The sequence below is a fragment of the Aplidium turbinatum genome, chromosome 18 (assembly GCF_918807975.1).
Source record: "Aplidium turbinatum chromosome 18, kaAplTurb1.1, whole genome shotgun sequence".
Taxonomy (NCBI): Eukaryota; Metazoa; Chordata; class Ascidiacea; order Aplousobranchia; family Polyclinidae; genus Aplidium; species Aplidium turbinatum.
In genome coordinates this window covers 21047859-21071919 of record NC_137489.1, presented here as the reverse complement: position 1 = coordinate 21071919, position 24061 = coordinate 21047859, and the positions used below count along the sequence as shown (strand labels likewise).

General features: G+C 38.2%; 1 protein-coding gene across 3 annotated transcripts in view; it reads left to right on the top strand.

Annotated features, from left to right (window-relative positions):
• LOC145787768 (WD repeat-containing protein 3-like) overlaps nt 1-24061 on the top strand; it is a 168818-nt gene that overhangs the window by 118298 nt on the left and 26459 nt on the right. For all 3 annotated transcript variants that reach the window (XM_082599589.1, XM_082599590.1, XM_082599587.1), the window contains 2 exons: nt 7597-7692; nt 14394-14459. In XM_082599589.1, coding sequence (XP_082455715.1) covers nt 7597-7692; nt 14394-14459 — 162 coding nt within the window. The remainder of the gene's footprint in view (nt 1-7596; nt 7693-14393; nt 14460-24061) is intronic.

The window sequence follows — 24061 nt, the reverse complement described above, 5'->3', positions numbered from 1 at the left end:
GACACTTGCATGTCGCATTTTGAGAATTCTGGTAGAGTTTTGTTTCTCTAAAATAAAAAAATAGCTGTCAACTATTTTCGCGTGTTCAAATGAATCAACCAATTTCCCTAAGAAGCAAGCAAGAGACATTGCATCAAAAACTTTGATACGTAATGGCTTCTCAGCTCACCTCAAAAACATTCTTTTTTCGACGATGGCTGACGATGATGATACAATTCGATCGCAAGTTGTCAGTATTGTGGTATCGCTACGCAGAAGCAAAAATGTTGAAATGACACCAGATGATAAAAGTGTAAAGGTGAAATCTATTGCAGAGAAGACAGTATAACTGTTCGAAATTTTATCATACCAGAGATCAATATCAACGCCGAGTTTTACCACAACATGGTAAATTTTGATGAAATTCATGTCACAGAACCTCCCGCAACCAAAGTCATGAATGATGATGCAAAACAAAATTTCAAAATAAACAAGTTTGAACTTGATCACCCATGTCACAATCAAGCTGTAGAGCGTCATGTGAAGCTTGTAACAGAAGCTTCCATGCATGTGGCTAGGCTCGAAAGACGGGATGGTGTGATCCGGAAAAAGATCAAATCACAGAAGTTGATGCCCTCTTTCAACACCAAAAAGGAATTTTACTGCTGAATACGATTGCATAAAAACCACTTGTTTTTCGTTATAGTTACCAGGGGCATAGCCGATTAGCCAGGACCTAAATATGAGGGAGGCAAAATGTTTTGTGACATTTTTTGAGTGTTTAAAAGTGCAGTGGGATTTTCATTAGGTGCTGCTTGACTTGAAGACCTGTCAGTGGTCCCTTCGCAGCCTTCTCGTTGTTGCTGGTTAGTTCATGCTTAATTTAAATTTTGATTGTTTGTGTAATGGTTATTATTGTAGGCTACGTAGTGTGACTTGTTGGCAAAAAACGTATCTCTCTCTCAATAATTTTCATTCCTTTCAACCATTGAAATGTCATCTTAAATGCATCAAAACATTAATTTAATACTTAGTTCAAACTTCAGTTCCTCATCAATGCTGCAGATAAGAATATTTCGATGTTCAATACACTTATTCTCAAACAACAATCCAACCGATTGCTGAAATTTACCATTTTGGCTGTTAAAGTTCGTTAACTATAATGTTGTATATGCAAAAATACCACAAAAACTATATTTTTGCTGTTTAGTCAAATTCTACTAGCAATAGAAGAAAAAGTTCTCTTAGAACAGATATAAATATGGGTCTTCTGAATCTTTTAAGCCATTAAACAGAAAAAATCATCAAACGAGTATGGTGCCTTCTACCACATTTCTAACTGCATGCTCTGGAAAAAAAATTAACCTGAAACAAAACTTAACCTGCAAAAATTTTGGAATTTACGTCGCAACTTGCAGAATCTGCAAAAATCAGTACGTTGGCCAAACTAAAAACCCCTTTTCCGTAAGATGGACAGGTCACCGACACAACTGGAACAGCTTTGATTGCAAGGACAATTCAGATAAAGCAGCCTTACTAAAACATTTTCACCGATTTCACCCCAATATTATCAAGAATAAACCCACCCTTCCAGATTGTTTCGAAGTTATTTTCGTTGAAGAACCTAAACCTTCCATTCTTGATAGCCGAGAAAACTTTTGGTTTCATATTTTAAATGCAAATATTAACATTAAAAAAATGTTCTTACCCAAAATCAGATAGAATGTTTTTAGAAATGATAATAGGCTTCACTGTAATTTCAAGGGTTACTGTTTTCTACGGTTTTAATTTATCCACTGTTACTACTATTTCTTGTAATTCACGCTTGTTTTGAATGAACCGAACCCCTCCCAAATGTTCACTTCGCCTTTATAATGTATGACCTTTATAATTTGCATAAATATGTTTCATTATTACTGCTCGCAGACTATTTTCGCAAACAAATTTGTTCCTTGGCAACCACATCAACAATTTCAATTGATTTTTCATTTTACAAACTGAACTGCCGTTTTTGAATGATTTGCATTTCTTGATACCACTTTACTTTACCTATTGATAGCTCTTAGAGTGAACTGCCATTTACCGACGAGAGAAGATTTGCCAAATCCATTCTTGGTTTTTATTCTTCACTTTAAACATTGGTTTTTATATCCCATGACGTAAACAATTTTCTTAATGTGTAAATATTGAAGAAATTTTGCTCATTTTAATTTTGATTATAGAGGCTTACAGCATAGTTTCCCTTTATGCAGCAGTCATTGCAGTAATTTGTTTGTTTGTTTGCAGAACTGAAGATGCTCATTATGTAGCGAAATATATATTCTTTTTAAACATGAGGCTGGTTGAACTTTATTTTAATAATTCTCAAACAAAATTTTCGATGTGATCAAGTCAACCGCTTCTTGCTGACGGCGTGCCAGGGTTAGGTCTCGGTGTCTCAGAAGACATTCACTTTATCAATTTGACAAGTAACCGAAGAACCCCCAGGACATGCAGGCCGAACGCGAAAACAGCAAATACGTTACTGCTTTAGAAAAAGTTGTTTTTCTGAGAAGATGCGTAAAGTGTAATGTGCTGTTACCTTCAAACTATAAAAAAGGCATAGATTTTGACCTACTCCTTATGCAACAGAAGAGGAAACTTAAAAACCAGGTTCAGATGTTGGAACAGCAAAACAAAGATTTCTTGAAAAACATTTGGCCTTCAATAAACAAGATTGAAAAAACGCAATTGAAAAAACATCGTTTGTCTGAAAAACTCAGGTTTATAAACAAATTTAAGTGGCTTTGGAATAAACAAATCGTCTTTAGAGAAAAAATTACAACCAAAATAAATTACCAGCAGCGAAAAAACAAGAAAAGTACAGAAAAGATACCGCAATCGAAAAAAATACCAACGTAAACACACTGCTATTGATTGAACAGAAAAAATGATCCTCAATAAATCATCTTATGCCCTTAGCAACAACGAAAAAATCCATTTAACTTTTGGTTTAAAGTTTGCACCAACACCAAATTGGACTAAATCAACTGAAGAAGCAGAATGGCTAGATTTGCAAAAACATATACGGAGAATTGAATGGGAAGCAGTTTTTAATGGAAAAATTCGCAAGAAGAGCACCACGCAGAAATGATACCTAATAAACTCAGAATACCGAAAACTTCGAGACCCAACAAAGAACACTTAGATGAGGAAACTAACGCTTACACAGAAATGGTGACAGCTAAACTAAGGAACATTGGAGAGGTGGTCAAACGGTCTTACTATGACAGGAATAATTTGAACAAGGAACTGCGAGAAAGTTTAAAAAATTTGAAATTATTAGTCAACAACAGAATATTAGTTATTTGTCGTTCTGATAAAGATGGAAAAATTGTAATTTTAGATTTTTTGGATTATGAACAAATCATGGAGAATCAGCTAAAGAAATTTCAAGAGATTGAAACTTTGAGTATTAGCAACGTTGATAAGCACTTAAACTCTGTTCGGGAACAAGCGGAAGCTCTCGTCAAAAAGCTTCACACAGATGGTGTTGTAGATGATAATTTATTATTTCACACCACTGGAATAAAAATTACGCCGACAGGCTACCAGAAGAAAACCGGTTCCAGCTCTAAGTATTTTTGTGATAATACAGTTGGTTATGCATATCCCCTGTTTAAAACGCACAAAATTAATCCAATAGAATTAAAAAAGATTGATGTTTTTAAAATACCTACTAGACTGCTCCAATCCGCGGGTAACATTACTACCTCCAGAATAACAGCGTTCCTTGAGTCACTCCTACAGCCAATCAGCATAAATTTTTGTCAGTCAGAAGTAGACGAATATTGTAGAGACAGCAAATATTATATTTCTAAATTAATTGAATGTCAACAAAACAAAGACTTTCAAAATCAATTCAAAAATAACAATCTGTTCTTGGTAGCAGCTGATATTGTTTCTCTTTATCCCAGTGTGAGCCGGAATCTCATCCAAACAGCAACCAGTTACGCTTTGCAAAAACACACAACATGGAAATCTAAAAGTCAAGAAACGTTCGTTCAGTTAATCATGTTGTGTTTGGAAAACGTCATCATTCGATTCAAAAACAAATTTTACAAACAAGAAAAAGGAATAGTGACTGGTGACAACAATTCGGTATCAATTGCAAACATCTGTATGCATTACATTATTAGATCAGTCGCTACCACTATCAACCGGGCAGAAATTTTCAAGAGATTTATAGACGACATAATGTTTATATCATTCGGTGCAGATTTGACAAACGACATTCAAGAAAAATTAAGGCAAGTCTTTGAAAATTGGGATTTAAAGCTACAGTTCAGGATGGTCTCAACAGAAAAAGATGGCACAGGAGTAGAATTTTTAGATGTCCATCATATTATTGACCAGAAAGCCCCAGCAAAATTCTTTACAACCAATTTTGTGAAACCTACTGCAATTAACTCAAAATTTTTACACGGAAGTTCTCATCATCCCACACATGTTTTCAAGTCAATCATCTATGGAGAGGCAATTCGCATGCGCCGACTTAATGAACGTGAAGATCATTACCTGGCCAGTTTGGAAAAACTCTATAAAAAATGCATAGACTCGGGTTTCAACAAAACTATCACGAAAGAAATAATCACCTTGGCAAAAACATGGAAATCGCGTCTTGGACCTAGCATTACTAAACGAAATCAAAATTTAAAAAAAATTATTTGGGCCACTTCTTTTCCACACCTTTTGAAAGTTACCACCAAGGAAGCAAAACTAAAACCCAATGCAGCAGTCGTTTTTAAACGCCCAGCAACACTTGCAAACCACTTAACGAACTATAAATCTATTTCCCTAAGCACAAATCTTAAACCTGAAACAGGGACATCGCAACCTTGTGGACAATGTGCACTTTGCGGGAACAGAAAAAATCATCAAACGAGTATGGTGCCTTCTACCACATTTCTAACTGCATGCTCTGGAAAAAAAATTAACCTGAAACAAAACTTAACCTGCAAAAATTTTGGAATTTACGTCGCAACTTGCAGGATCTGCAAAAATCAATACGTTGGCCAAACTAAAAACCCCTTTTCCGTAAGATGGACAGGTCACCGACACAACTGGAACAGCTTTGATTGCAAGGACAATTCAGATAAAGCAGCCTTACTAAAACATTTTCACCGATTTCACCCCAATATTATCAAGAATAAACCCACCCTTCCAGATTGTTTCGAAGTTATTTTCGTTGAAGAACCTAAACCTTCCATTTTTCGCCTTTATAATGTATGACCTTTATAATTTGCATAAATATGTTTCATTATTACTGCTCGCAGACTAATTTCGCAAACAAATTTGTTCCTTGGCAACCACATCAACAATTTCAATTGATTTTTCATTTTACAAACTGAACTGCCGTTTTTGAATGATTTGCATTTCTTGATACCACTTTACTTTACCTATTGATGGCTCTTAGAGTGAACTGCCATTTACCGACGAGAGAAGATTTGCCAAATCCATTCTTGGTTTTTATTCTTCACTTTAAACATTGGTTTTTATATCCCATGACGTAAACAATTTTCTTAATGTGTAAATGTTGAAGAAATTTTGCTCATCATTTTAATTTTGATTATAGAGGCTTACAGCATAGTTTCCCTTTATGCAGCAGTCATTGCAGTAATTTGTTTGTTTGTTTGCAGAACTGAAGATGCTAATTATGTAGCGAAATATATATTCTTTTTAAACATGAGGCTGGTTGAACTTTATTTTAATAATTCTCAAACAAAATTGGCATAATTGTAATAATAATAATAAATAATAATAAGCTCATCAAGCTTAAACAATGTCAGAGTAAGTAGGCTGCGCAACGAACTCCCACAGCCACAGTTATCACCACTTGCTGCTGACAAGTCAAAGAACATCTATGTCTTTTGATGTTGCCGATTTGCGTCACATTTTTGTGTTTTTTTTTTATATTTATATATTTCTGTTACGTTTAGATGATGTCACGTCATTATGCGAATTTCAGATATAATTTAAGTCATGACGTTGTATGAATGAAAAACTTTTACAAGTTCTATACTCTGCTGAGAGTAAAAAAGAAACACAAATGATAAATATTGGAGGAATTGAGTCTCCTTACACAACTTAAGAATCGAACAACGCAAAACTGCTGAAACAAAAGTTTTGTTTAAGTGAAAGAATCACTGTAAGCAACCAATGTTAAAGGCATAGTAAATAAAATTTTCAAACGGGAATTAAGCATTAAAATGCGTAAACTGAACACTCAAGAATACATTTAAAAAAAAATTTCCGAAAAAAAATTGTTTTCAATGGCACTGGCAAGGCCCAAGGTCCAATGTTTTATTTATTTTTAATTTTTTTAAAAATGACCAAAAAATGGAAACACTGCTCTAGAATACGTCACTATCGACAGCAATAACAAAAGCCATTTTACCACATCTGATGTTTTAACATCAGACCTGATGTTTTGAGCAAACTGTCTGATGTTTTGATGTACATACATACATAGGCTACAGTTAAATCGCCCGCAGTAACAACTATTGCTCGATCAGCTGATTGCTAGTCTATAGTGATGTAGACTGTACAGCCGCACGCTTGGCTGCTCACGCCCATTCCCGTTTTGAAAGCTCTGACAAACGCACGCGCGGAATGCTGATCAGACCGCAATGTGGCAAAATTTTATTGAAAATCGTTTTATGGTAGCATGTTAAACACAAGAACGTGTACCATCACCAAGTCAGGTTTTTCCTTTAGTATCCCTTTAAAACGTGCGCGCAAGAAGTCATGAGAGTGTGACATATCAAAAATTTGAAGAGATTATTATTTTTCTACATATCAATGTGACGTTAGTTACTACTTTAAAAAATCCATATCTTTGCTTCTGTAGAAAATCCGCAGCAAACGCCTTTTTTTTACGTGTTTAGTATCGGCTAAATTTTACCGATACTCAAAAAATGGCCGATATCACCGATATCGATATATCGGCACATATTAATTCAAATAGATCTTCAGGAAAGTGAAACAAGCTGAAGAGGTTATTAGAAAATAATAACTGAATTTAATGTAATTTGTTCTGCTTGGCTTCTTTGACTGACTTTGTAATATTAAATAGCATTAATTGTTTTCGTTTCTAGCACTAGTTGCTACGTTCATCAGATGAACGTAGAAACTACGGTAGTGCTAGAAACGATAATTGTCCTGATGAACACCCAAACTTTTTAGTATTCAGATTAATTGTTTTATTACTGTATATATACTTTGTTTGTGATAACTTTATTTTGTGATCTTGTCTCTTCTATTTATGTTTAATATTATTCTTTAATGTTTCTTTGCGCTACTGTCGGTTTTCTTCATATTATATCCTGTAATCAGAGGTAACATAAATTTGTTAGAGAATGCGTTTCCAGATGAATCCAGTCATGTGATAATGATGATCATATGTGATAAAATGGATAATAAAGCAATAGCTCGATTCGTCTGTTAATGCAGCCTACTGTACATAAGTTTTTATTCGTCTGAAATTCATATCGAAAATTGAAAATTGGGATTTTGTTTTTTATTGGTGGTGGTTTCTTCGCAATTGTTCAAATGGAATCAAATATATGTTTTGGTCAGGTTCCTGGTGAGACGTCATCAAGTGAAGTTGGCATGGCAACGCAGACAACTATAGAAAGCATAAAAGGTACCGAACGCATCATGGAAGCCATTGAGGTAGGAAAAGTTTTATTTGCTGCTCATCTAACTATAAATGTATGGTTACAAATATTGTTTTAACATAAAACAATAAATACTGTTAATAGTGTTGATACTACGAAAAGTGCTTAATGCCAAGTGAAAAACTCAAGCAGAGCAAATTACCTCAAATATAGTTTCTCATCGAACTATTACCTTAATGTGGTAAGAGAGTTCCCATGCCTCAGTGACCTGTAGCCCTGTACTGGCGGGAGCTAACTGCTTCCAAAAGGGTCACCCATGCCAGGTTGTTCGAAAGGTAGAGGCCAGACAAAACGTAATTTACAGCAGGGCTTCCCAAACTTTTCTGCTCGCGACCCCTTTTAATCTCCTAAAATGTTTCGCGGCCCCTTATGATTAAAATGATGAACAGTGCGAAATGTTCATTTGTGATATTTATTAAAAAGCTTAGATCAAACGAAAACCAAAAACAATTTGCCGGCACTCAGTTAAGTTTGTTTTTATTTATTTCTGACCATAACAACGAAGCCTATTGGCAGCCTACTGGAAACAAAACAAAAAAGCAAACACATTTAATCAGTGTGATGGCCTGATGGGTGTGACTGCTTTCCACTTTGCCACAAAGCAAGTCCAGCCGTGACTCGGTGTTTGTTAGTGGTCTCAAGGCAGTTTCAATGTTGTTTAGCTGGAACAGTAGGCGAAGTGAGAACATTTCAGATAAATCATTTTGAAATTTTTGTTTCCAGATGTTCAGTTTTTTGATGAACGCATCAATTTTAGATTTCAATGCAAAATATTGATATTTTCTCCTTTGTTTTCTATTGATGTTTTCTAATTCGTTTAGTTTTTCAAGGAAATCTGACATTTGGCATAATTTCAAAAGTTAGATGTCATTACGAAAATGGTGGACCAAGACTGAACTTTATTCTGTTGGAAAAATCACGATTTCGGTTTTCAAAGTTAATTGGCTAGCCATTTTAAAGCTTTGACTTTTGAAAGCCACCTCACTTCACCATGCAGTAAATGAGTTTTAACTCCGACTCCAAAAGAGTTTTAACTCCGATTCCATTTCACTCCGCGTCCATTTCACTATTGAGTGCACGACTCTTAATAAAGCTAATAACTGTCACAGCATCTCGCACAGAAGTGTTAATATGCAGTACCTTTTTGCAGTACCCCCAGTTTGGGAAGCCCTGGTGTAAAGTACCCAAGTCCCCAACAGCGGAACAGGCGCATTAAGTCAATCAGCTGTGACTGTGAAGATGGATATAGGCTGCAGCATGCCGCCAGTTCTAATCGGCTTGACTTGCCACTGAACAAAGCTGGTGGCCCTGTCAAGTTTATGTGTGCTTGTTGAGTGTGCGCCATCAAGCCCTCGTTAATCAACCTATCAAACCTAACGGCAATCGATAATGCGTAACTGCAACAGGCAAGTGAAAGCTGGAAGTTTCTAGTGCGGACTCGGCACGTTAGTGGTTGCAACTTGGTTCAGTTGGTCTTTCTTTTTAAGTGATGTTTGGCAATAGTTATCACGACTGAGCAGCCCTCTTTAGCATCCGCTCTGCTCACCTGAATAGGGAAAGGGCTAGAAAAGGTGCCCTGAACATAGTCTGCTTTACCTCAACCTGTGTGGAAAACCGTGGCCAGAGGGCATAGGCGCCGGGTTTTGAAAATTGCCGGGGGGGCAAACTGTCTAGCGGATTGATTGCTTACATTCAAAATGCTGATGTTTGTATGTCAGCATTGATGTTTGTTTGCGTCTATCTGCCATTGTACTGTATATCGCCAAGCTTTATAATGTAGGCCCAGGCCTCGAAATTCACAGCGGACATGTCTGCCGTCACAGCATGAGATGTCCGCAGGAAGTACCATCTAGATCGGTCATATTTGTCCGCCGAGAAATAACACAGGAACTAGCGATACAAATCGTCATTGCATAGCACGAACAATTGCTGCGATAATATATTTTCCAGCGCATTCTAACGCGCATCTAGAAAATGTGAATACTGTATTCCTTAGATTCTATTCAAGGAGGAAAACTTTCGATTTTTACGTTGCTTCAACAATTGATGACATTAAATCAGCGTAACAAAAGTGAATTCTTCGCTAAGAATCGATAGGACTACAGGTACTTCTACACTAATCACGCGCAATTTAGTTCAAGGTTTACGTCACAATGTCTGACTTTGATCTCCGAGTAATAATGATACGGCAAGGTTGGTTACTAAATTAGATTATACGAGTAGGCTATTACAGCAAGATGCAACAAAATTTGTTAAGTTTTGGTATTACAGTAAGAAAGAAAAGACCCAAGGAAAATTCACTTTCGCTCGCATGACACGCAAAAATAAACCTCAAGAAAAAAGCCTGTGAAACTTTGCACAGCGGAAAATAGCAGCGTTGTGTAGAAATTTTCCGACTCCTGCCAAGTATTGTGACGCAGTAAGCCACACGACCTCGTTCGGTGAAAATTAATCAGTTATGTGACGTATTGACCAGCTACACGGCGCTTTGACGCTTCAAGCGCAAGTCGTTGGTCTGATGAAAGCCTTACAGAGTGACTTAACTGATTTTTTAAAAGGCCTTCTAAAACCGTAGTTAGAGTTTTGAAATGGCGAAGAATTATTACCAAGATAAAGTGATTATAAGCATGACGATCGACGGCTAAAACTGGTGTGTCCGCCGTGAGACTTGATTTGTCCGCTGAGATAGCTGCTCAGACCGGACACGTTTGTCCGCCGTCAACAAAAACGAATTTCGAGGCCTGTAGGCTACTTCGAATTATATGCTGGTCACTTTGAACTTTAGCTCTAAATACGCGTAGATACTAAACTGAGCAAACAGCAAACTGCACCTCGTTATTGACACTCCCAAGAAAAAACAAAGCGGAAGAAATCAAGAAAAACGTTTTTCAATCATTGTTGCTATGCTTCAACGGCACCATGCTGGCGTTTATCAACTACCGTACTTCTGTTTCTTTTGTTATCTTAGGAGCAGCGCTCTTGTTGCAACAAGTAGATCTTTTAATTGAGATCGATCCGCAATGAAGGTCAAACTAACGCAAATCTGAACTTAGAAACATTTGATTTAGGATTTTTTTTAAATAATCTGCGGGGGGGCAGCCACCCCGAGCTAAATACACGGGGGGGCTCCGCCCCCCCGGAGTCGGCGCCTATGCCAGAGGGTTCACCTTACTTGTGGTCGAAAAACGAAATATGTAACCATGAAAGTTGGAACCTGGAATGTTAAGACATTAATGGATAATTCCAGCTCAAATATGCCAGAAAGACGAACTGCGATCATGGCTTGTGAACTGCAGCGTTTCAACTTAGACATCGTGGCTCTTAGCGAAACCAGGAGAACTGAAGAGGGTCAACTAAGGAAAGAATGTGGCAATTTCACTTTTTTCTGAAAGGGTGGTGAAAGATCTTGTACATCCGAGAATCCACGGCGTAAATTTTGCGATTAAAAATTGCCTCCTCCCAAAATTGACAGAAGAGCCGGTTGGAATTATAAACTCTCGTCTGATGACACTCCAAAAAAAACTGGCCAACAATCAACACGCAACTGTTAGCAGTGCTTACGCCCCCACAGTTGACGCAGAAGATGAAGTCAAGAAATAGTATAGCTTTGGTAGAGAGATAATTTTTTAATACCATACACAGATAATTGATAGTAACTTGATAGGATTGAATTGCAGATTTCAAACACAATACATCAAATAAAAGATAACTACATAAATTCAAACGTTTTTGGCAAAACTTTCTCCCCTCGTCAGGAAAATTAGCTTAATTCATCTAAACAAAACAACAGATATTCGTGAAATATTGATACTAAATGACTGAAATTACAATCTGCACTGAGCTACGTATAAACAAGAACAAACACAAAAGGTGTTAACATTCTGTTAGACTGAGCTATGTATAGTATTATTTATTGTTTTTGATTTATGCTATTCAATCTTATGAAGTCAAGGAAGTTTTCAATAACTAATTAGATCTTATTCTGTGCCACGCTTTATGAGAAGACAAAGTTGCTCTTCTCGGAGACTTTAATGCACGAGTCGGAAAACAAGTGGATCTCTGGAGAGGTACAATTGGAAAAGAGGGAGTGGGGAAAGTCAACTCTAGCGGAACCCTTCTTCTCACTAAGTGTGCAGAGCACAACCTGGTGATAACCAACACTTTATTTCATCAAAGAAACCGCCTGAAAGTTTCTTGGCGACATCCGCGGTCAAAACATTGGCATCTCATTGACTATGTAATTGTAAGATCTCGTGACCAACAAGATGTACTCCTTACTAGAGCTGTCATTGGAGCTGACGAATACTGGACAGATCATTGTCTCATTGCTTCGATACTACAGGGTGTTTCAAAAAATTTGACATCTTTTAAGACTTAGCTATCTCAAAAAGTATGTACTTCAAACCAATGAAACTTGACAGGTACAAGGGTAAACATATTAAATTTCATGTCAAATCAAATTGTGATTTGCAGTCACGCTATCAATGGCACAACACATGTGTTATCGGTTTTCAAAAATGTACATAAATTTTCAATGTGTGCTTCGCCAGCAACACGGCACACGTTGGTAGTCGAGTTTGTCCCAAACTCATTGCAGCATATCTTCTGTAACAGTCTCCAACGCAGTAGTGATTCTCTGCTTCCGTTCTACTAGGTTTGCGGGAAGAGGGGTTACGTACTCTAAACCTTTCACATATCCCCAAAAAAAGAAATCACAGGGAGTCAGGTCGGGCGAGCGCAGAGGTCATTTTAGCAGCACACTGTCATTATTACCGGCACGTCCAATCCATCTTCCTGGTAGATTTTCATTCTAGTAAGCTCGCACCAAAAGCTTCCAGTGACGTGGAGCACCGTCCTGCTTGAAAATGAAGTCCTCAGCTTCATTTGCAGTGAGTTCATCCATAAGTCAGGTATGCAGCATGTACTGATAATTATCGCCATTCACATTAGCCTCGAAGAAAAACGGGCCATGAACATGTTTCTTGGAAATTGCACAAACAACATTCACTTTTGGAGAATCCCTTACATGCTCCACTGTGACATGGGGGTTCTCTTCACCCCAAATTCGAACATTGTGCCTGTTCACTTTACCACTTGTGTGAAAAGTGGCCTCATCAATTTTTCATCGAACTGGTCTTCTTCCAGTTTCTGTTGCATATCAATACAGAACTGCTAACGTTTTACCTTGTCGTCTGCTTTAAACGCTTGGGCGAGTTGCAGCTTGTAGGGTCTCATGTGCAATCGTTTCCTTAGAACACGCCAAACTGTTGTTTCAGGAATTTTAACTTCAAAACTCGCTCTTTTTATGGACTTTGTTGGACTGTTCACAACTTTTCTGCGAATCTTCTCTACTGGCGTTGACTTCCGCTCAGATCCTGTTACTCTGCACAAGCAACCTTCTTGTTCGAACTTTTTATGCCATGTCTAAAGCTGCTTTCCATCTGGCCCTTTTCTTCCAAATCGTTGCGCAAATGCACGCTGCACAGTATCAGCACAGTTATTCGACTGTGTTCTAGCATACTCCAGTACACACAATGCTTTTTCTATGTTATTGTATGGCATTTCTATGTCTAAAAAGAAAAACGCCTGAAAATGATATTTTCCCTTGCAGACAATTGCTAGAAAAGTGTCGTGAAGAACATTCGATTCTTTATATCTCGCATCTTCTTCATGACGATAGGCTATGCTTGCCAGAGTCTAGACCAGCAACAATAGTTCTGAACCTTTCTTGGCCAACTCTGGAGTGAAACAGGGCTGCGTAATAGCACCAACTCTTTTTGTAATTTTTACTCCATCTATCTTGAAAATAGTCCACTATGATCTGGCATTGACATATCTTACTGCATGGATGGAAAGCTTTTTAACCTCGCTCGCCTCAAAAGTAAATCAAAAGCTACAACATATCATGGAATTTCCATATGCTGATAATAACTGTGTAATTCTCACAACACTACTTTATGCTTCTGAAACCTGGACCACCCACCGAAACCATATTACAACTCTTGAAAGGTTTCAACCGCTGTCTGTGCAAAATTGTGAATATCAGCTTGGAAGAAAAAAGAACAAATTTAAGCATGCTAGCAGAGGCTGAATCAACAAGCATTGAGTCTCGCATTATTCAAAACCAACTCAGATAGCGCTTACATGTAGTGCGAACGCCAGACCAGCGTTTCCCTAAGCAAATGTTTTACTCAGAATTGGCTAAAGGTAAGCGTTCAGTAAGTGGACAAAAGAAGCGGTATAAGGACTCACTGAAGAGTTATCTTAAAAAGTGCAATATCAATTATACAAACTGGGAGGAAACTGCAGAGGATAGGCTGCTTTGGAGATCTGGTACTCATGAAGGTGTTGCAGCGTTTGCGTTTGCAGCAAAGAAAAAGAAAATACAAAAAAACAACAGTTACATCTACAACCAGTTCTCCCAAGGGATCTTAAATGTACCAAATGTAACCGAACCTTTAAAGCCAGGATTGGACTCATTAGCCATTCACAAACTCGTCATTACCTTTTTTTTATTACGAAGACCATCATCCTCGAAGACATGTCGGGTGGTAACTTTGCTTGTTTTGTTTGAGTTAATTAAGCTTCATGTTTTTAACAATCAATGTTGTTTAACTGAATTTTTACTGGTTATTGCAAAATCAATAGATTTGACTTTTTTCCTGACAGAGTTTTGCTATGTTTATATTATTTCAGTTATATCGAGAAGAGGATGAAAGTGAAAGACAATTTAAAGCTTCACAAAGGCAATCAAAAAGCCCGGTTAGTCCACTGCTTATAATTATTGGTTTGACAAGTTTTAGGTATTACCCATTCTTTGCCATGAGCCCAATTAGATGGTAGATTACAAAGTTGTTTTGCTTAATTTCAATCAGTTGATGAATAGGTCATACTGAAGTAGAAGACGCATACTTCAGTTTTGTTCTTGATCGTGAAAAAAGACTTTATTTTTTTCATATAGGATGTCTAATATTGAATATTTTGACTATTTTTGTACTACGAAGATATAAATATCACTTGCTTGTTGCTTTTTCACAATAAAAATGCCAGTTGTTTGTTAAGAGCTTGACGACCTCTATCACAAGCATAAGTGTCGGTGTCGCTTACATCAGACACCTCGTTGTGTCTGCGACAGAGAGGAGCAGGATATGTCTGGCCACTTCGGTGTTTTAATATTAGTTGATGATGCATTAACAACTTTGTCAGAAAACTGCCGGTTTCACGCTATTTACGCGAATGCACAAACAACCTTTGTTCCAATTCCCAACTGTTGGCTTCACCAAATGTCATGTAGCAAACTTGTGTTACAACTGTGTCCAAAAAATCAAAAAAACTTTTTATGCTTCACAATCACACCCAGCAAACACAATTACAAAAGCAAAAACGTGTTTGAAAAATGAAAAAAAAATGTGTGCCTCGATATTCTCGTTTGAGCAACCCATGTCAAGAATACCTCTCCATTTAGCGCAGCGGTTCTCAATCAGTGGGCCATGGCTCACTGGTGGGCCATAGAAGCATTTTGAGGTGGGCCACAGACGTATTTAAAAAATTAAGAGATTTATTGAAAAATCTTGTTTCATTTTTCTCGCTATAGTTAATTTTACACTTGTGTGTTTGTTTAGTAGTTTTAATTGTAGTAACAATGAATGATGCTGCTGTTTTTAGCTACAAAGTGGCAATCATTATTCTAATTATTGCAACACACAGTCTTACATCAATTCAGATTTTGCAACACTTTATGTTGTAGTAGACTGCTTTGTGGTTACAATTAAGCCATCTTTGAAAGCGGTCGCCTTCTTCTTCTTCAATTGCCTTGCCTGAACCAGGCATCGACGGCCTCAGATGAATAATTAGACCAAATGTTCCTATTATATGTTGCATGGATGATTGTTTCTGTTTTGTCGTTAAATTGTTCCAGATGTGTTTGTCTTTGTCTGCCAGGTGCCCGCTTTCCAAAAATTTTACCAGTTAAAGAGAGATGCTCCAGTTTTTGCTTTCTTATTACATGGCCGAGAAATTTATATTGTCTGGTTTTCATACTTTTTAACAGAGTTCTGGTTTGGTTCACTTGGTGTAAAATTTCTTTATTTGTTTTCTTTGCCAGCCATGAAATGCGTTGCATTCTACGGAAGCACCACATTTCAAAAGCAATAATCTTTTCTGCCATTTTTGTTGAAATATTCCAGGTTTCAGAGTTGTAATGAAAAACAGGATAAATAGGATAAACTTCTACAGAACCTCTTTTTAGTACGTGCAGCATTTTATTTTGTTGATTATTTTGGGGAGGAATTGACCATACTTGAAGCTTTCAAAGGAAGAATACGACATAAATGTTGGTAACCACTGTGACTACAAGGAGCGTGTGCTGTTTGGTTCAGCTGCTTTTTTACTTATTTGTGCTTTATACAGTACACCTCCGGATTGTGAAAAGATACAATCCAAAGAAAGAGTAAACTGTGTGTTTTGATATGTTTATTGCTATGCATAGTGGTGAGAGTCTTAATGTAAATAGTTTAAACTTTAGATTTAGAAACTTTAAAACTTGGTAAAAATGGCAAAACAAAAGTTTGATGAAAATTACTTTCAGTATGGATTCACATCAATTTTTGATAACAGAGAAGAATAGTCATCATTCATTGAGGCCATCAAAACTGTAACTTCACCTGGAAAAAGTTCATCCAAATTACAAGGATAAAGATGTGTGATAATGATGAAGACGAAAAAAAGATAGTGTGAAGCGTTAGCGCTTGGATTCAACAGGGAGATTCCAGCAACATTCCAAAGACATTGTTGAAGCGTCTTATGTGGCTAGTTTTATGATCGCAAAGCAAACCGTACACAATTGGCGAGACTATTATTAATCCTTGTGCTTTAGAAAAATTGTAATAAATTGCGTAAAAAATTGCTAAAATTGTAATTACTGCAAGTTTCTCTTTCAAACGATACTGCACAGCGGAGAATTGGTGATTTGTCCGACAATATAAAAGAGCAGGTAATTACAGAAATAAAAAATTCACAATTTGGATTCTTCTCAATTCAACTTGATGAAACTACCGACATTGCATCTTGCTCCCAGCTCTTGGTGTTTTGCAGATACACGTCAGAAAAAGACCTCAAAGACAATATCCTGTTTTGTTCTGCATTAGAGACCAATTCAAGAGCTGTTGATGTGATGGAAAGGTTGGCAGCGTTTTTTGACCAAGAAGAACTCAGTTTGGAAAACGTTTGTGTTATATGCAGTGACGGTGCTTCTGCCATGTTAAGAGCTAGGTTATGCGTCTATTCAAAGCCGATAATTCAAAGATAACCATTCAAAGCGGTCAATTGAAAGCCGATAATTCAAAGGCGACAATTCAAAGCGGTCAACTGAAAGCCGATAATTGAAAGCAGGCAATTCAAAGTTGACGATAATTAATCCGCTTAATTGGAAAAGTCGATAATTTAAATCAGGGCTGGAGCGTTGGAGCCAAGCATTTTCTTCGGAGCCGGAGCTGGAGCCTTTTTAAACATTTCTTGTGGAGCCACAGGCTACAAAATATTTATCAGCTGGAGCTACAAAATATTTATCAGTTCCAGCTCCAGTATTGAATACAGACGAAATCAGTTAATAGTATACTGCTTAAACGTATCAATCGTTTATTTGAATCAAAACCATTCAGCTTAAATCTGAAATGTGTGTTTATATTTTTTAACAGAATTTTAAGCGCTGCAGTGCAGACTTCTAAACCATTGCATCTTACTGTGGCAAATGCTACAAAACACTCTTAATGGAGCCGGAGCCGCTGTTTGAAAGTTTATAGCTCCTGAGCTGGAGCTAGTGGATGAATGCTTGATAGCTCCGGAGCTGAAGCCGGAGCCTATGCTTTTTTGCAGTGGGTCCCCAGCCCATTTTAAATTAATTAATCTTACTGTGATGTGATAAAAGTACGAGCTCATAGGCCTACTGTACTCAAAGGTCCATCGTTTCGCAATGCTGAAGTTAGTCAGAAGTCGAACAATGAGTGGTATGGATGTTTCTTTCACGAAAACGGAAAGAGGAAAGAATAAAGCATGTCATGGCGGCTACTGCTATAATCACTACAGGGATAGTAAGCTTGGTGAGGGGTTAAGCTTCTGGTTGTGTGAAGAGTATTGGAAGGAGAACAAGTGCAAAGCTAGAATGCATGTCTGCAATGAGTTCATTCATTCAGCGGCATTCAACAAACACGAAGGCAAGTACAAAATATTCCTGTGGAGCCGTCAAATGCTGAAGAACTGGTAATTCCATTAGAATTCAAAAAATTGAATGATGGTACTGTGTTTCTGCTTTATGATTCTGGACCTAGAAATGATCGCATATGCATCTTCAGTACCCAGCGTACATTGAACTTCTCTCTCAGTGTCAAAGCTATTTCTCTGATGGAACGTTTAGCACAGCTCCAAGCCATCTCTTTCAACAGCTATATACCCTCCATGCTATTGAATTAGGCGCAATTGTACCTATTGTCTATGCTGTTCTTCCGAACAAAGCTGCTCAAACCTATTGTCGACTTTTGCAGGCTATAAAAAACCTTCGACCTCAAATATATCCAATGTACTGGATGACAGACTTTGAGAAGGCTGCAATCAATGCCATTCAAGACAATTTTCACGCAACTTCACTGACGGGCTGCTTTTTCCATTTACAGCAATGTGTTCGGCGTAACATACAGCAATTTGGATTGGTAGCAGCTTATAAAGAACATGATGGAAAGTTTGCGATGAGTGCTCGGAGCCTGGCAGCACTAGCTTTTGCACCAGAACAAGACGTTGAGAACGCATTACAAGCCCTAGTAATAGATGAAGAATTTGATCACCGCATTCAACCTGTAGCTGATTACTTTGAGAACACTTGGTCGACCAACTCGCCATGGGCATCGAAGACCTTCTGTGTTCCCAAATAAACTTTGGGATGTTTATCAGCGTGCTTTGCGTGGAGAGCATCGCACCAACAATAGCATTGAAGGGTGGCATAGACCAGTGCTACTCAAACGCCGGTACGCGAGCACTTGGCTGCTGGTACGCGATCAGTTAGGAGAAATTGTAAATTGAGTAATTTGTTTTATGTTGATCAGAACGTCTATATAATATTTTTTAGGCAACGATGATGTTCAATCTGCTTTCCCAGCTATAGATTGTTTGGTGGCCCGCTACTACGACGACTTCCAGTTACGTTACAAAGAAATGTTATTTCGTAATTGTTATCCATTATTTCAACAAAGTATCGCAATATTCGATGCGAGATGATTATCCTTTTTGTGTGTTTGTGCAGTGTCCACATGCTTGACTATACCTGCAGCGTCCAGTAACGAGTAGAGAAGTGAGAGGCTCAATCGATCGGCCACACTCTGACTTTAAAATATCAGATAATTGTAATGAGTTGAGCATGTTTTTACATAGATTTGTTGAAGCCATATACCTTGTTCTTTTTTTTTAGAAAGTGAGTTAGCTGTTAGCCCATTTTAGCCTATAAAAAGTATAGTTTCAGCCAATGGCGAAGGAGCATATGCTGCCGCCCCTGGCTTTCGTTGAAAATGCCGCCCTAAGTCGACTGCAGCAAATTTTGAAATAGTTTCAAGTTCAAGCAATCTTTTCAATAAAAATTGCTTGCTTGTCATATCTTTATCCTGCATTGCGGGAAAGCGGACTTGAGCGCTATGCATCGGTGTACGCCTTCCGACGTAGGCTACACCAGACCCACGCTGCAGCCGACGGCAATGTCTGTTTCCGGTTGTCTACTCTATTTATGACTTAAATTTGGTACTACACATTATTCGAAATCGGTCATTGGGTAGAGGCAATTATCGTAAAGTTTCTTGCCCAGAGAAACAACAGCAAGTGCGGGTGGCTGGAGTCGAACATGCAGGCTTTCGACTGCAAGCCCAACGCGCTAACCACTCGGCCAGTGCTAATAAAATAATTAGAAATAATGTTCCGCGTCTCAGAAGTTCTATATTGCTTGAGAAAGAAGCCTCACTGTCTCAGCGTTAAGGCCAAAAATAAAAGTCTAAAAATGGACAACAAATGTATTAGGCAAATAAAAGATCAATAGCCACCTCAAAATTGAACTTTTCGAGCTTTCGCCGAAGCAAAATCAGCGATAATATCTTCAAAATCAAGTTTTTGAACGTAGTCTCTTTCTACAGAAAGAATCGATAGAGCTGATAGCCGATCATCATTCATGGTAGAACGTAAATACGACTATCATTTTGAGCATTGAGAAATTCCTCTCACAGCGCGCAGTTGAAACACCAATGGTAAGATAAAGTTTCAGACACAAGCATAAATATGGTGTCGAATCAAGTTGGTGTCATTTAGCTAACCACTGTAAAACATCAAACGCTGTTGCACTACGATCAAACGTGGTTTCACTGTTTCGCACCAGCCTCTTAAATCTGTCAATTTCCACAGCTAACTCCAAAAAGCTGTTTAGCTGTTGTTCTATCCTTAAATTTTTTAAGGTGTGCTAGCAGCTGACGTGTCTTTGTAAATCCTTTTCTTGTTTCACTTTTTATTTATTTTTGCATTAGCCTACTTCATTTCTTGTGCTGTGTGCACTGTGCAGCCTCATTTTGCCACCCCCTTGCAACCTGCCGCCCCTGGCGCAGAGCCAGAACCGCCAAGTGGCTGCTACGCCACTGGTTTCAGCTTTGCATTTGCACCAACTGTGAACGTAGAAGAGTTAAATATAAGTGTCGATTTAAAAGATAAATTATTGGATCTATCTGCTGATGAAGGTTTGCGAAAATGTTTTGAATCAAACTCCCTTGCAAGCTTCTGGGTCAAAATAAAAGCAGAATATCCGAGACTGTGTACCATGGCTATTAAAACACTGCTTCCATTCCCTTCTACATATCTATGTGAAGCCGGCTTTTCTACCATGAGCTGTTTAAAGGGAAAACACAGACACACGTTGGATATTCATGCTCCTCTTCGAGTAGCATTGTTTTCCATTGAACCGCAATTGGATAAGCTGGTTGCAAATAAGCAAGCGCACACTTCGCATCAAAATTCGAAAGACCATAAAAGTGTTTTTTTACTTGTTTTTTTTGTGTATTTGTTACAAAAGTAACAATGACTTTGCTCTTGTCTTTTTTTCGCAAATTGACCGGGACGCCAAGTGATGGAAGGTGCTCAGCCGGTACACGGCATAAAAAAGTTTGAGTAGCACTGGCATAGACGTTTTCAATCAACTGTCTGTTGCTTTCGTCCATCCATCTTTCGCTGCATCAACGCTCTTAAGAAAGAGCAAAAACATAACGAAGCCCTAATAGAACGTCTTGTGGCAGGCCACAATCCTCCACCGCGAAAAAGGAAATATGAAGAACTAAACAAACGGATCCTTTTGTGTTGTGCAAGAGTATGATGCTCGAACAACGGCTCAGTATCTGCGTGGAATTGCTCACAACTTTGGCATGTAGTTTTCTTGTGAACTATTTTCGGTTAGAATTGTCGGCGTTTGGTATCTAATTAAATTGAAACTGTTTTCTTATGAACTATTTTTGGTTTGAATTGTCGGCTTTTTTCTGTTTTGTTTTTTGTTGCTAATATCAGCTTTGAATTGTCGTCTTTGCATCAACGGCTTTGAATTGTCGGCTTTGAATTGTCGTGCTACCTAGGAGCTAGAAGTGGCTTGCAAACATTAGCTTGTAGTCGTTCACTTTATACTGTCCCAATGCATTGTATGATACACAGACAAGTCCTTGCATCGAAATCTCTTTCAGAATCTCTTCAAAATGTTTTGAACATAGTTATCAAGGCGATAAACTTTCTAACCGCTATTCAGAAAATTATGCTCGGAGATGAATGCTGAACACTTGAATTTTCTTTACTGTACTCTGGTCCGTTGGCTAGCAAAGGGCAGTGTATTAGGAAGAGTTTTTGAACTTAAGCAAGAATTAAAAGAATTTCTGAACATGCAGGGAAACTACGAATTGGAATCTTGCTTTAGGGATAGTACTTTCATGTTTAAACTTGCTTATCTAGTTGATATTTTTGATCAATTAAACCGCTTAAATCTCAAGCTACAAAGAAGGAATACAACTGTACTTGACTTTATCGACGCTCTAAATGCGTTTGTCCAAAAGCTTGAAAACTGGAAACGAAAAGCTGAGAAGGGAAATTTTGCAATGTTTGAGATTCTTTCATCTGTGATTGAAGATAACTTGGTCATGAGTTTATCGTCTGATATATTGCAACATCTTGTCAATCTCCGGAAAAAATAAATGAATCTATGACTTTACTTGTAAAGACATATTTGAGACCTTATCAATCTGCGAATTTTGGGCAAGTGTGTGTTTTTCTTATCAGCGTATCGGTAAAGAATGTATAAAGATGCTGCTGCCTTTCAGCAGTACGTATTTATGTGAAGCAGGGTTTTTGACTTTGGTGCAGATGAAGTGCTAAATTGAAAGGCTAGGAACCATCTTGAAGTGGAAGATGGTGCGTGTTGTGCGCTATCTTCAACGCCTCCAAAAATTGATATGTTGGTTAACAATGTTCAGGAGCAAGCCTCTCACTAATGATCGGTTAAATAAATAATCCGCATTGAAATATGTTCTGCTATTTTTTGTTTATAAACCTATTTTGTAGTTTTTTCTCATATAAAACCTTAATAGGCCACAGAATTTTTATTCAATGAAAAATGGACCACGAAAGAAAAAAGGTTGAGAACCACTGATTTAGTCGAACCAATTTAGGGAAATGCTAAATCTTAATGTATGATTAGTTATGTAGTATTAATTTTATATTAAGAGAATTAACTTTTTTTATTCCACCATCTCAAGTGTCATCAGCATACAAAGCCGAGTAACGTAACCAGATTTTTAAAAAATACGTTGAAGCAAATCTCACATTGAATGTTTTCAACATCACATGACGTCCTCTTCAGAATTAACAATTATACAGTAATTTTATCTACATCTGAGCAAAAATTTATCAAAAGATTTACATTGGCCTTGGTGATTATTATTGTAGGATTGCATGTTGGCAAGTCCTATGTAGATAGATATGGTTTAGAAAAATGATGCAAGAATGATTGCTTTTTACCTCAAATGGCTTGCTTGTTGGCAATTTTCATCCTCAGACTGAGATAGCTTCTTTGATAACACTGGTCAACAACTTTTTTGTTTTTTTGCATGGACTTTGAGAACTGATTTAGGGTAATTTAGGGATGCTGAATCCGAATCTGTCACCTTCACGAATCTGCAACGCTCAGCACCCCACGGAAACCGCTCTTTTTAGAGCACGTCAGTTCCACTGTCGACAAGTACCGTCATCCCACCATCTTACAGCTGAACGCTGAGGGCATCGCATCCAGCAAGATTGATGTGATCGAGCAGCTCGCTCATAAGAACCAAACTCTTGTCGTCCTTCTTCAGGAGACCCACTGCACTTTTGAAGACAAGCTAGCAATTCTACACTACTCACCAGTTGGGTATACCCAAAGCAAGAAACATGGCCTTGCAACGTTTGTTCATGAGAGTTTGAACTGGACACTTGCAAACTCCTGGGCCAATAAGGAAATAGAATGGGTTTGCGTGAGCATTGAAAATTACAACATCATCGATGTATACAAGCCACCATCTTCACGCCTGAACCCATCATCTATTCTATACCCTCATTTCCCTCACCCACTAACTATGCTGGTGACTTTTACTGCCAGCACACCGACTGGGGCTACAAGTACATCAACAGTGACGGAGAATGCCTGGCTGCTTGGGCTGCAAACAACAGCCTCGCCCTCCTTTACAATCCAAAAGATCCAGCCAGCTTTTGGTCCGGACGCTAGGGAACGAGCGCAAACCCTGACCCAACTTTTGCATTTTGCAAGCATTGACACAGTCAGCTCTCTTTCTGACAGTCGTGTGCTGGAGAAGTTCCCACGTCCCCAACACCGACCTTCACTTATCACTGCCCCTAAGCTTGTCTCTCCCATCCCAAGTGCCCCAGTGAAGCTATGGAACTTCAGTCAGTCCAATTGGAGTTGCTACAGCCTCATAACCAATCAAACCGCGGCGGAACTACCATCCTTTTTACCGTCAACGTGAATGAGGCCTATAAAGACTTCTGCCATACCATTAAATCCGCAGCTAAACAAGCTATCCTTTGCGGCTGCCGAAAGAACTACACGCCGTGCTGGGATTCAGAGTGCGAAACTTTATACCGCTCCTATGGTAGTACCTCACCAGGTGCTGCCTCTATTTCGGCCGCAACAAGACTGCTCGATCGGCTGGACTCACAAAGGCTAGAGCGATGGAAAGACACCGTCAACACCATCAACATTACACACGCTAGCCAGATAGCATGGAGTACTGTCAATGACCTTATGGGCCAACAACCGTTCA